Genomic DNA, 13,558 nt, shown 5'->3' with positions numbered 1-13,558 from the left:
TGTGATGGAACTGCAAATTTGTTTGACTGTAATAATCATTTCACTATGTGTATATATATCAAAATATCATGTTGTATAGCTCAAAAATATAAAATAAAAATAAATTTTAAACACTTTTAACAAGGCAGATTCTGTAGTTCCTGAAGAATACAGTAATTACAATGTATTTCCTCCTCCCCAAGTAGGCAGTCCTTCCCTAGAATTAGTTAGAATGTGCTAGCAGGCAGGGTCATAAAAGTAACTATCAACTATTATATTCCAATATCCACAAAATGCATTTTCAAGCTCTTCATAGTGATTTCTAATTAATCTGTTTGATATCCCAAGAAGATAGATGGAAAAGGTGACGAAGAAAATAATATAGCTTCTCTGGAGGGTGAAGTAATTTCTCAGGTGTGTTGCGGGTTTGATAGATCTCACATTGAAGGTCACACTCTGCTATGATGCCCTTATGAGAAGAAAATACAACAGAATTTCAGGACAGCCAGCTGAAAATATTCCATGTGCATAAATTTATTTTAAATTTTATTGCATCACATTATACAAGCATTAAACATGGCTTCATGTTGATGACTATTTAAATGTGAAAATTCATCATTCATGTCAGTACGTTTTGGCTATTTACAAGTAAGGAATTTCTATGTACTTTATATATCTCTGTATTTGTATGTACATATGTAGGAATATATGACTATACATATGTACACACAGAAATACATCTATGGCCATACACATAGCTATAGATATGTCATATATAATAATCTCCTCAGAAAGATCTGAAATTAAAAAAAAAAAAAGAAAGAAAAGAGTTGTAAACAGGGTCTTGTCTGTGTCATTTGGTGACAGGGAATTAGGACCACATGATGATATCCTAGGAATGTGTGTTCAGGTGTCTGAATACCCTTTTTAGCCCAGTGTCTGTAAAATTCACATGGAATCGAATGCAAAAAAGGTAGCAAACAGGCTGAAAAACAGGCCCAGTATACAAGTTCCCCTTGGTTTTAAAAACTTGAGAATGTAACTGCCCGTGACGTGCATGCTTGCTTGGTCGAGAATGGTCTATGGATAGATAGCAATTGTGTGCTGGACTGCAACGTGATCTCACAGCAGCGGGACTCCACCACCCGTCCTCACTGGGCGCCAGCCTCCCTGCGGCTGCCGGTGTCTGCAACATGCGCTGCGGTTGCATTTTTAGTCATTCACTTGAATGTGCTTTTGCACAGCTGGGAGAAGTAAACAAAATTCAGGTCCTTGGCCTGGAAATGAAGTATAACCTGGAAAGGGAAAAGAAGGCATTAAGATCTGCTGTACCCCATGGCTTCCCATGATGTGTGCGATGCTTTGTCCTGAGGAGGCATCCAAGGAATTTGTAACCCCAAACTGAGTCAGGTATGGCATCAGCATTACGATGCCTGCTTTACAGAGGAGCAGACTGAGTCAGAGAGCACAAGTGAAGCAACATGGCAACTGTCTTGGGAATGGAGACAGGCACGATGCTTTCAAGAAAAAAATGAACAATGGTCCCTGTGGGAGGAAAGCAGCCAGTAGGGGTGAGGCCAGAAGGAATTGCAGTGATTTTGGTTGCCAGCCAGCATAGCATCAAGGTGTGGATAATGCCACTCAATTACACCTTGGTCTCTGGCCACCGGAGCTCTCAGGAGCAATTCTCTTTGGTAATGTTTGTCTCCCACCCGACCCAAAGCCATCCGCATAGAGTTGACCTTTCTCCTCCAAAAAAATGACCAGATCAAGAAAAGAGGTGATCAGGATGGGTAGACGGCCAAGGGCTTGGAGCACATCACAGAATCCCAGAAGGTTAAAGCAAGAATGTCTCCTAAAGTATTGTCTAGTCCAACTTCTTAACTTTTGAAAATGTGGAAGCTGAATCCACATGAATGCTCTGTGCAAAATCACACACAAAGAGAAAGGAAAAGCCAGACATAGACTCTGGCAGACCACAACATGATGCTTAACAACAATACAAATCCTGGCTGGTATTCTATAGACTTTATTGCTTAGCAAATTTCTTATATACATTTCCTATTTGAACTGTATTTTAATTCTGCTCAATAGGCAGGATCAGAGATGTTAACAATCTTCCCAAAGTCACATAGCCATATAGCAGACATGGTAAATTATGGACTAGCAAAACCTTTCTTGTCTTTAGTGTAGCTGAGTGTAGTTTGGACTTGAGTATTCAACATCTATGTACCACTTTTATTCCCGTGGGCTTGGGTCTAGGCTATTTTCTCCAAGTCCATCCTCATATTCAACTCATAGTAACCTTTTGGACAATGAACATGGAACTGGGTTGATACACATTTATTAACTTAACAACAAATGCCTGAGCAGGTATCTGCTACATCTTAGCCTACAGGGAGGGTAAAGAATATAATGTTCCCCTATGTGTGTTGTTTTTCCTTTGGAGGCCAAATTTGGAAAATGCTTTCAAAATCAGTTTTCAATCACATGAAGGAGAGAGAATGGAAAGGCAAGGAAGACAAAAGAAATCCTGTAATAATACTAGCTCATGGAGTATCAAAACAGAGAGCTGCTGTAAATATCTCATCACTGAGGACACTGAGGTCTAGAGAAATTGACTTATCCAAGGCTACACAGCTAGTAACTGATTGGTCAGGGAGGAAGTTTCAGAACCTTTTGGTAGGATGTGTGAGAACATTATGGAGTTTTCTCACAATGTATTCAACCTTAATCGATCCTACCTTCATTAATCGAAGTGCATTTATTAGGTGCCCTGTGTCTAATATTACGCTAGCTAGTTGGAAGAATAAGGATTATATTCCATAGAGATTTCGATTACTTACAATTGTGTCGAAGGAGGTTGAGAACTATTCGAAGTCCATAAATTAACAATACAAATCAGTGTATTTCAATACATGCAGTACTGATGGCAATAAGCAGAGAAGTTTAGGAGGAATGTCAATGGGCTGACAGTCTGGGGAAGCCTTCTTGGAGGGTATGGGTGACGTGGATCAGGAAGACTGCATGGGTGGTGGAGGCAAGGTCATGCTGGGTGAGATGAAAGGCTGACTTCAAGCAGAAAACGGGGTGTGTTGCCCTGGATGCTAAAGAGAACCTCCTGGCTGGAGTAGAGAGAGAGGAAGGCTAACTCAGGGAACACCTGGGCCAGCTCATAAAGGCCATGACTGTCAGGCCAGAGTCTGCAGGGAGGTGAGAAGAGCAACCAGGAGGTGAGAAGCAGGGGAAGATCAAGTTGCAAAGATTAAGGGAACAAACTGGTTTTGGAAGCTTCTTAGGAGCTTATTTTAATCCCTAATACTGGAACAATGGTGAGCTTTGTTTCAGGGTTTAAAGCAGCCCCTCCCACCCCCAGGCTCCTGGCCAGGCGCACACCTCTGCCCTACCTGGTCACGGCCACTCGTTGTGATGTGCTTTTCCATTTTTCTTCCTCTCCTTTCGTTCCTTCTGGAGGCGTTCCAGTTCTGCCTCGTACATCATCTCCTGGATCAGGTACTTCTCTCTCCTCATGCGATCCCTCAGATCTTTGGGGAGGTCTGGGATCAGATAGGAAATGAGGTGCTTTATACAGAACACGAGGTGCTAGAAACACAACAGAGGAGAACACAACAGAGTCAGGTGTGTGGTCCATCCTGCTCCAGAAGGAGCTCCGGGGGTTGGCTCAAGAAGAAACCTGTGGGGTGTGTGGGAAATGGGATGGGGCTGGGGAGGCAGCCAAGAAAAGACAACTGATGGGTGAGAGCTGAACAGGGTCTGAGCGCTCTACCCAGGGAAGAGGAAGAGCAGTCAGGGGAGAAGGTGTGGAAGGCACCCCTGGAGAGTTCAAAGGAGACCCAGAAGATCCTACACCCTGGAATCAGGAAACCTAGGAGTGGGTCCCGGCTTGGCAGCTCTCACTATCTCACAGCATCTGTCTATCTGATAAGTCACTTAACTGCTCTGAGCCTCCATTCACTCATCTATAGAATATGTGGTACAGTGAAAATTATAAGAAGACATTTAAAAATGCTTTGTAGATGGCCAAATTTTTTATGAAACTTGGTCGTAAGAATTATCAGTAGATCCACAGAAATGCTCCTTTCAGTTTTTGGTAAAACTGCCCCAAATTCTTTATCTGAAATACAAATAGGTGTAACTTTAGAATCATGGTGACTTCTGTTCATCTATATCCTGGAGACCAATAAAGTGCCAGATGACAATGTAAAGGCCTTAAGAGTTCTTAAGTATTTATTAACGACAAAAATTGCGTTCAATGGTTGTGCTAATGATTCTTCATTCTATTTGAAACTTGATAAACTTGACACATAGATTACATACAATTCTGCCAATTAAGAAACTTTTCTGTGTGTCTCTGGTATTTTTATTTTTTTTCAATATTTTTTAGTTGTAGATGGACAAAATACCTTTATTGATTTATTTTTATATGGTGCTGAGGATGGAGCCTCACATGTGCTAGGCAAAGCGCTCCACAACTGAGCTATAACCCCAGTCTGCTAGTATTTTGAAATAGTTAATAATGGCATGTTGAGAGGAAAGGAAAAGTTCTTCTTGAAAAGTTGAATACTAACCGAGCGAAGCTCCCTCTTTATTTTGTCTGAAAATAAGGCAGGAGGATCACAAGTTTAAGGCCAACCTCAGCAACTTAACAAGACTTTAAGCAACTCAGGGAAACCCTGTCTCAAAACACATTTTTTAATAAGGGCTGGGGATGTGGCTTAGTAGTAAAGAGGCTCTGGGTTTAATCACCAGTGCCAAAAACAAAAAACAAAATCTTCAAAAAGGAACTGACCCATCGAGAAGCTAATTTTCAGGAAAAATCTGCTTAATATTATATTTTCTTGGTTCCGTGTAGTGGAGAAAATAACCATGATGGAATAGTCTCCAAGAGTGTGAAGAAATTTTACATTTATGAATAGAGTTGCAGGAATGCCAACTATTTTAATAGCAATATTCTAAAAGGCTGAGAGGAAATAGATGATATATTTTTATTGACACATAATACAAGAAATTGCTAGGAAGATTATACTTTATAAGTCTATTTTGAATCTTAGGTAATGAGTACTTATTTGTGTGTTTGAGTATAAATAATTCCATGATGACATACAATCAGAGGTACCACTTGTAATATTCATTCATTTCAATGCTTCCAAACTATGTTCCTTGAATTCCTGCAACAGAATCATCATGGAGGGCTAGTGAAAAAAAAAAAAATCTTAGTCATGAAGTACCAGCATTTCTATAAATAATGGTGGGAAACATTGTATTTATCCTAAAGTTTAAGAATCATGGTCCTGAAATATTAAATTTCACAAGTCTGAACCAATGATTTCTGACTTTTCCATTAACAATCGATGAGTAATGGACTTGCAAATATTTCTTGGAAAAATCAAACATTTCAATTAAAGAAAAAGAAAAGATAAAAAACACAACATAATATGATGATGCAAATACTCTTCAAAATGCAAATACTCATCACTTAGCCTTTTGGATGGCTACTAGTGACTTCATTAGGTTAAAGAAAACAATGGAAATGGCTGAGAAAACTTACCTCAAATACAATGATAAAAGCCAATCGGGCTGCTAGCACGTGCCAGAACTGCAGTGTGTAGCCATAGGGCACAAGTGAATGAGGAGGGTCCCGGTAGTCTCTGTATCTATAAATGCACAAGAGAAAGTTGAATTCCAAAGTATGATTTTTCTGACCATCAAATCTCTCCCAGCCCCACTATATAGTCCTCATTCATTGGAGCAAAGTGTGAAAAGCTTCTCTATACTAGAATATCTGCTGCTTTGCTTGTCCAGCATTTCTTCTTCTGGTAAAATAATATCTCTTCTCCTTTGGGGAATCATCCATGGGGTTGGACAGGGCTTGTCCCTCCCACTCTCAACTCAAAGATGAGCCAGACTTCATCAGTAAGACTCATCATCAGTACATCTGTTAGAACCACGTGGATTATCACTAAATCCACCAGAGGTAAAAGCCTGGAATTGTGGGTGGCCATCATAAGTTATGGGGGGAGGGAGAGAGCCTGTTTGAGAATGGAATAACTAAAACAAAGTGGAACCAGCAGTGAGGCAGAATTCTACTGACCTCACTCATGTTTTGAGATCCAGTTGTTACTAAAGCCCATATCCCCTCTCTACTTTCTGATTTTTCTGAAACAATAAATCACTTTGTGCTTAAATCAGTTTACACCAGATTCTTCCACTTGCTACTAGAGTCTTTCCTAAAATATCCTCCAGTAGCTTTTGAATCAGCATTAAATTCCACAGATGTTTGTTGAGCACCTATTGGGGTTCCGGCACTATTCTAGAAAGTTCAATTCATGTCTCTATTTTATCTTCACCATTATCGTGGCTATCATAGATGGGAAAACTGAAAAGTGACTTATCGATGTCATAAAGTTTCCATGCATTTTGAACCCAGTATTCTTTACGTTATCTCTAGAAATTTAGAAAGATTTGGAATTATTGGTTGTCTGACAGTTTTGCTGTGTAGATATACCAAAATTCCTATCTCAATAAAAAATTATGATTATTCGGGTTCTCATGTGAGACAGTCTCTAACTTCAAAGTCAACGCTGATTTCCATATGAGGATACAGAATAATGTACTCTGAAGAGTATCTTTGAAACATATCAAGGAGAAAAAAAAATTATGAGCTGTCACAATTATCATCATCACAATTACCATCTTAATTAGTATTAGTGTCTATGGATGGATACATAACAATATGTATCATGATTATTTGTCACTAGAGTGATACTTGTGATGAAGAAATTAAGAAGAAATTTATTAGCCTTCAAATTCCTGGTTCTCTTTTTGGTGATGAGGATTAGGTGACCATCTAAAACACTATTCTAACACATGGTTACATAATCTGTTTCTCCATAGGTCCAATAACTGTGCATGAAATTTTAGGAAGAATAAATTTTTTATTCTTTATTCAGGACTAAAAGTCTGCATGGATTATTCTACCCTTCATTTATTTTTTTTGTGGGGTACACCTAGTCAATAACCAGGAATTGTGTTTTCTGCAGTATAGAAAACAAATGTTAATTTCTTTGCTTTAGTTATCTGCATTTCAGATACAGCCCAAGTAAATATTCTAGAAGTAAAGTAGCAATATGCATTTATCATACATATGTCTGACTATTCGACAAAAGTACGTAAAAGAAAGGATCTTAAACTGTTAGTTGTCTCGATTGACAACTTAAGCTTTTATACAATAGTGCTTACTATGGCTGAAAATTCTTTTTTGATACATCAGTTTTCCCTATATATAAAATTGGAGTCTGTCTCACACACTACTCTAAAAATTTGGACTACAATTCTTTTATTATATGCTTTTGCAGAGTATAATTGCAAATGCTTTCAGTTCCTGCTTCAACCTAAGCCTACCTCTGACTCTACTGATCTTTTCCATTAGGCAGAAGTTTGGAAAAAGGCCATGGGCAGATGCCATCTGGGCCTTTTATTTTGTTTGTTGCACTGGGAACTTAACCCAGGGCCTCCTGCATGCTAAGCTCTTGCACTCTACCACTAAGCTGCACCTCCTGCCCTGTTTCTCTTCTTTTGATGTGGTGCTATGTATTTGCAAAATGACTGGTTTCCTGTTCTCTGGCACTTGTACAAAGAAAACACTTCCTTCTGCCGCTGTAGAAACAGCCATGAAGACGAGTTTCAAAGCTAATAAAATCAAAGTCATACTCTTTTAATCTTCAAAGACATTAGGTAGTCCAGTGGCATTAATGTTTGGAAGAAATTTTTCGAAGGGACTCAGAATTGTTTTCAGAAAATGACTTTTCAGTTCTTGGCTTCATTTTCACATATAGGAAGGCAGACTATTCCCTTTTAGCTTAAGTTGATGCATTTCTTAAAGCTGCCTCTATTTCTTAAGAAATGGATGACTGGCTTGTAAACAACATTTTTCTAGCACCAGGTATAGTTACTTCATTCCCATTTTCAAACTGTGAAAATGAGAGTATATATCAGAAAGAGTGAAAAGTGAACCTCCTGGGACCCCCACCCAAGCTAAGACACAGAACGTGACCAGTGGTTTATAGATTCTTTGCTCCCATTCCCAGCCACCCTGAGAAGTCACTTATTCTAATTCTCTCGATTTTCTTTTAGAGTTTTGCCACCTACATAGGTTTTCCTAGATAAATAGTGCTTGGGTTTTCTCCTTGAACTCTACATAGATGAAATCATACTGTATACATTTTTCTGCAACGGCATCTCTAATTGTGCAATATACTTTTTTTTTCTTTCAGAGAGAGAGAGAGAGAGAGAGAGAGAGAGAGAATTTTTTAACATTTATTTTTTAGTTTTCGGCGGACACAACATCTTTGTTTGTATGTGGTGCTGAGGATCGAACCGGGCCGCATGCATGCCAGGCGAGCGCGCTACCGCTTGAGCCACATCCCCAGCCCTGTGCAATATACTTTTGAGGTCTCAATTTTATCCCATTTCTATGTATCTGATAACCACAACAATATCTTTAGCCTTTTCATTTCTATACATCATTAAGATCCTCAGGTACAAAGAATTGGCCCAATCATAATTCTTAATTTTTACAACATGAATTTGTTTCATTCATGGTCTTCTTTTAATTAATTTTTATATTGATTTAATACTTTAATCATATAAAGAACTCTCATAAATCCAACATGAAGCCCCCAAACTAAAACACTACTAGGAACTTACAGATACCTCTATACTCCTCCTTCATCCCCTTCCTCTGCCTCCCCTCTGCTGAATTTCATTTTGATCAACACACATTTGTATGTGCGTGTATATATGCATACATTTGTCTGAATATTATACTGCTTAGTTTCATTTATTTTGAACATGACCAAAGGACACTATATAGTTGTCTGGGGCTTATTTTTTACAGTACCACGCACGTTACAAGATGCATGTAGCTAACTTTTCACTTCTGTACAACAGATTTCTGTGTGCATATTGTACAGTCGTTTATATAGTATATGTTTAGATTTACTCATGGAGTGCTCACCTATGTTTGCCCTCAGCTTCTCTAACCATGGAAGGCCTAGAAACAAAACTCAAGTCCACCCAGTGCAACAAGTTCTCTTTGGGTAAAAGTTGGCTGCAACAATCTGCGTACTACTCTGGGTTCTGCCTTCATTTAGTTTTGGCTAGAGGATACCAATTTTTCTTCCTAGGTCATTAGTGTACTTGAGAAGACATTTAAAAAATTTTATCCACATGTTCAGAAGTTTTCAGCCTAAGAGCGGTTTCAAGTACACCTGTTACATGACTGAAAATAGAAGTCCCATGTTTCTGTTTTTCATGATGGAATATATACATCCAACCCACCTCTGTATTCCATCCCATTTCCCTGCTTCCCCTCTCCTGAATTTCATCTTTATCATTAACATACACATACACAAACACACACACATTAATAAATATATACATATTTGTTGAATATATACACACACACACACACAAATATATATAACCCTCAATTTAAAAACTTTGAATAAATCTGAAAATACTATTTTAGTACAGTTTTATACTAAATAATGCTAAACAAAACATCCATAATTTAAATTAATGATAACAGCATTGACAATTCCTTTCATATTAGTAATTTGTAGAAGGTATCTTATGCTATTATGTGGGACAAATAGGAAGAATTATGAGTCAGGAAGCAAAACATGAGACAGGCTCTCCATTTTATCTTATTTATTAATGACTGAAAGGTTCTTAACTTCAAAAAATATTTGGTGTTTTATTTTTTTATTGGTTGTTCAAAACATCACAAAGCTCTTGACATATTTTGAACTGTTTTATACTTGGACTCCTGTAGGCCTCTAACATTGCTTGCTCGATTACTCTATGTATGAAATGGTCTCATGAGCACATGGAACATCTATTGAAGCAGACAGGCATCAACTACTGTTGCTTGGTTGCTTACTCCCCAACCAGCCTTCAGCAGGGAGCAGGACTGTACTATTTTCCAGCCACTCTTCCTCATTTGACTTGTTCATACATGTGGAAGGAGGAAAGAAGTCATCTGGTGTCACCTGACAGTCACTGGATCATCCGTGACGTGGCATGAGTATTTAAAAGGGTGGACTGTGGGCTGTTGCTGCATAGCAATGGGGCCCACCTGGCTTCTCTTATGATTTCTTGTCCTATTGGAGCTAGCTGTTCATGTCCAGGGTCATTGGACATTCATGTCTCTATTGTCTACATGTTGAGTATAGTGTGTCACTTGTTCTTATAGGCCAAACCAGTTTCCGCTCTCTAGGGTCTAGCTTCTTAGACTGGGTCTAAGTAAACAAGTCTGGGCTTCTGTATGGCCCAACATCTAGCTTATATGCCTGTGCCCATTTCACTGAGAAGCCTGTGCCCATTTCACTGAGAAAAGTACTGTAGGCAAAAGAAAGAGAATGGGCGAATATACTTTTCAGAGTGTAGTTAAGAGGGTAACTTATAAAAGAAGGGTCATCTCATTTGGGCACACAGAAAGCTGAAAATTCCTATCCAAGGGCATTGTTTATTAACTCCAGAAAGAACTACACTGGAGCCTCAGTATTACAGCTCTTCCCAGAGAGTCCTTTCCAGGTTTTTGTGGCATGTGGGAGAGTGTTACAGAGTGGCATGTGGTCCCTTTGCTAATGAATCTATTTAAAAAAAACAACACTGTGATGAAAGTTAGGAGCCTTGAATTCTACCTCCAGTCTTGTTGTGTCTTTTTAGACAAATCAGATACCATGACTGGATCCTCTGCTTCCCATGCTGTCAATGAGGGGTTGAAGTGGATCATTACATAGTCCCTCTTTCCAAGGGTCCTCATGTTTTTGCTACTGGGAAAGCACAGAATATCATGATAGGAAATTTACAAAATTCTTATAACATCAACCAAAGTAGTAGGAGAAAAGATGCATTTGAACTTGATTCATTAAGCTTTTGATAAGTGATTTTCTCATCTGGGATAATACTTCCTACCTTTGAAGGTTGATGTGATTATTAAATAAAATAACAGTTCCTGGCATATGGTAGGTGCTCAACAAATTCTTGTTCACATAATATTGAATAGGTAAATATCAAGAGGAACAGCTTGATTTCCTCTTAGAGGGGGAGACAGAGTGACAGTAAACATGTGTTGTAGAGGCTACTGAGGTAGAATCTGCAACCAGCTGGGACTCTGCTCATATATCTGAGTTGTTGAACATTTGGAAATGTCATGTTTTTCAGTATGGACAAGAGGGAGACATGAACCAGGACAAGTGCTCTCAATAGCTGTCACTCAAACCATCTGTTCTTGGATCAGCTATATAAGTCTTCACCACTATATTATCAATTTTCCCCTTTAAACCAGAAGTTCTCTAACTTCAACTGCACCTGGGTGCTTTCCACTACTGATATCTGAGTTTCAGCTCCTGAGAGTCTGTTTTAGTTGGCTTGGTTAGCACCCTGACAGGAGGTGATTTTAAATTCCACAGGGGATCTATAAATGCACAGTCAAGGCTATGAACTACCATTTTAAACCCACTCAACCAGAAAGGGGTATGGGAGCAAAATCTCCCCTTGGGAGACTGAGCCCAGCTCAGGCAGAGCCACACGCAGAGTTCCACACTTACCTGCAGTACTTGAGAGGAGTCCCTGAGAACTCACTGCCGTCAGATTCAGGCTCAGACCGGTTCTCAAAGTCAGAAATTCGAAACACAGACAAGCTGGCATTCACGTAGCCAACCATGCACCTGAGAGAGAATACAAATGTTATAATTAGAACACTGATCAACTCTCCAGTTGCAAGTGCCTTGAGCTACCCCTACCTTGTCGTAAGAACTGAAGCTGGGATTTACTGAAAAGCCCTGGGCATGTTGAATCAGGAGGGAGTCATTTCTTTTTTTCTAATCCCCTTGGCGCAGAATCATCATACAGAACATCATGACCCCAACTGATGCTTCAGCAAAATAGGTGAAGGAGAGAGCCCATGATGGGCATCAATCCGCAGGGGAGTCACAGCCCCTCTTGTTGAGGATGAACACATACACAAATGCATTCCTTCTTTAAAAGTGAAGGAACTCATTCAAAACACCCAGAACATGATAGGGCAAGCAAGGTCCCCCTCCCACCCAGAACTCGAATCTTATGCACCAGACATGCTGCACTCTGAATCCATCCTACACGGTGTTTGTGCCTCTGCTCAGGTGGTCTTTTCTGTTGGAATTATACACCCTTTCTTTACAAGTAGAAATCTTATTCTTCAATGGTCAGTTGAAACACCACCCCTTCTGGAAAGACGTCCCCATTGAGAACCTCAATATGACTTTCACTCTGTGCCGGGAGGCAGTACGCTAGAATAGTAAAGTCTTGGGCTTTGGGGTCAAATCTTAGCTCTGCTGTTTTCTAGCCACATAATCTTGGCAAGTTTTGTGATGTGTGTGCTGGGGGTAGAGCACAGGGTCATGGGGGATTGAACCCAGGGCCTTGCACTTGCCAGGCAAGTGCTCCACCACCATGTTACACTCCCAGCCCTTGTAACTTCTCTCAGAGACAAAAGCACCCGCCTCAGAGGGTCATTGTGAGTATTAAATTAAATGATGTATGTCCAGCATGTGCTCTGGTGCTTAGCCTCCAGCAAGATAAATGTGAGTGGTGATTATTCATGTTATTTATTTCTTGCACCTAACGGGAGGGCCATAAATAATTACTGACTGACTGAATAAATCATAGTCTTGATTCTCTTCATTAACATGTCTGATGTGATTATCCTGAGCTCCTGACATTAAGCCAAAATGGTGACGTGAGCAGTTCTACATGTTGTCTTGCTTGAGACAAATCACTGGCTTTATCATGGCCTTAAAGAAATAAAAATCCAGCGGAGCTCAAAGCCCCATCTGTCTAGTCACTCACAGGTTACACAAAAGGTCAGTGGGTGTGTGACATGCCTCCACCCTCCCCTATTTTGACTTGAAGAGCTGTTAGGACTGATGGCTCCCTCATCTATGAACTGCCCAGAGTTTGACATGAAAATAAATCAGTGCCTTGATGGCTATTAGATGTCACAGAGAGGGGGCTGGATTTTATGAAATACAGACTCTAGCAGAGCATTCTCAAGAGCTGAGCAGTAGGAAGAGAAAGGCGCTTTAGAAACTGACCCGACACAGGCCCAGCATTGAAATGGAATATTCCTGACTTCTCCTGTACTCTTATCTCACAAAGCAGCCCTGAGGCTTGATTGAGATTAAAGCTTCTGTCTGTTGCTCACTCTCTTTAAAAACATTATTAACAAAATCTAAATTGAACACCTGTCCCATTGACAGTATCCTTCATTTTTCATCCCCAAGAATAAAGAGGATATATCTGTGAACCTATATATTAAGTATATGCACGTAAAGCCAGTCACAAGCCCATGTTGAAATTGCGTCTTTAATGAGTGGTCATCACTCCATCTGGGTGCAAAGAATCAGATGTGGGCCTAATATAGGAATGTGCAGTCTTCCCATAGTCAGAGAAGAAGAGGGGCTGCTCATGCTGAGCTCTCGAGGCATCTTGCTAATTCTTTTCACCCCAGTAG

General features: G+C 39.7%; 1 protein-coding gene across 1 annotated transcript in view; it reads right to left on the bottom strand.

Moving 5' to 3' along the window:
• Positions 1 to 3,390: 3,390 nt before the first annotated feature.
• Ano4 (anoctamin 4) overlaps positions 3,391 to 13,558 on the bottom strand; it is a 210,679-nt gene continuing 200,511 nt past the window's right edge. Inside the window, exons 25-27 of the mRNA XM_076855420.2 lie at positions 11,616 to 11,735; positions 5,549 to 5,654; positions 3,391 to 3,582 (exon numbers count right to left, since the gene is read on the bottom strand). Of these exons, the coding sequence (XP_076711535.1) occupies positions 3,391 to 3,582; positions 5,549 to 5,654; positions 11,616 to 11,735 (418 nt within the window). The remainder of the gene's footprint in view (positions 3,583 to 5,548; positions 5,655 to 11,615; positions 11,736 to 13,558) is intronic.

Source organism: Callospermophilus lateralis, chromosome 4, assembly GCF_048772815.1.
Source record: "Callospermophilus lateralis isolate mCalLat2 chromosome 4, mCalLat2.hap1, whole genome shotgun sequence".
NCBI classification, from domain to species: Eukaryota; Metazoa; Chordata; class Mammalia; order Rodentia; family Sciuridae; genus Callospermophilus; species Callospermophilus lateralis.
The sequence above is the reverse complement of the archived record's forward strand: the minus strand, read 5'-3'. Positions and strand labels throughout refer to the sequence as shown.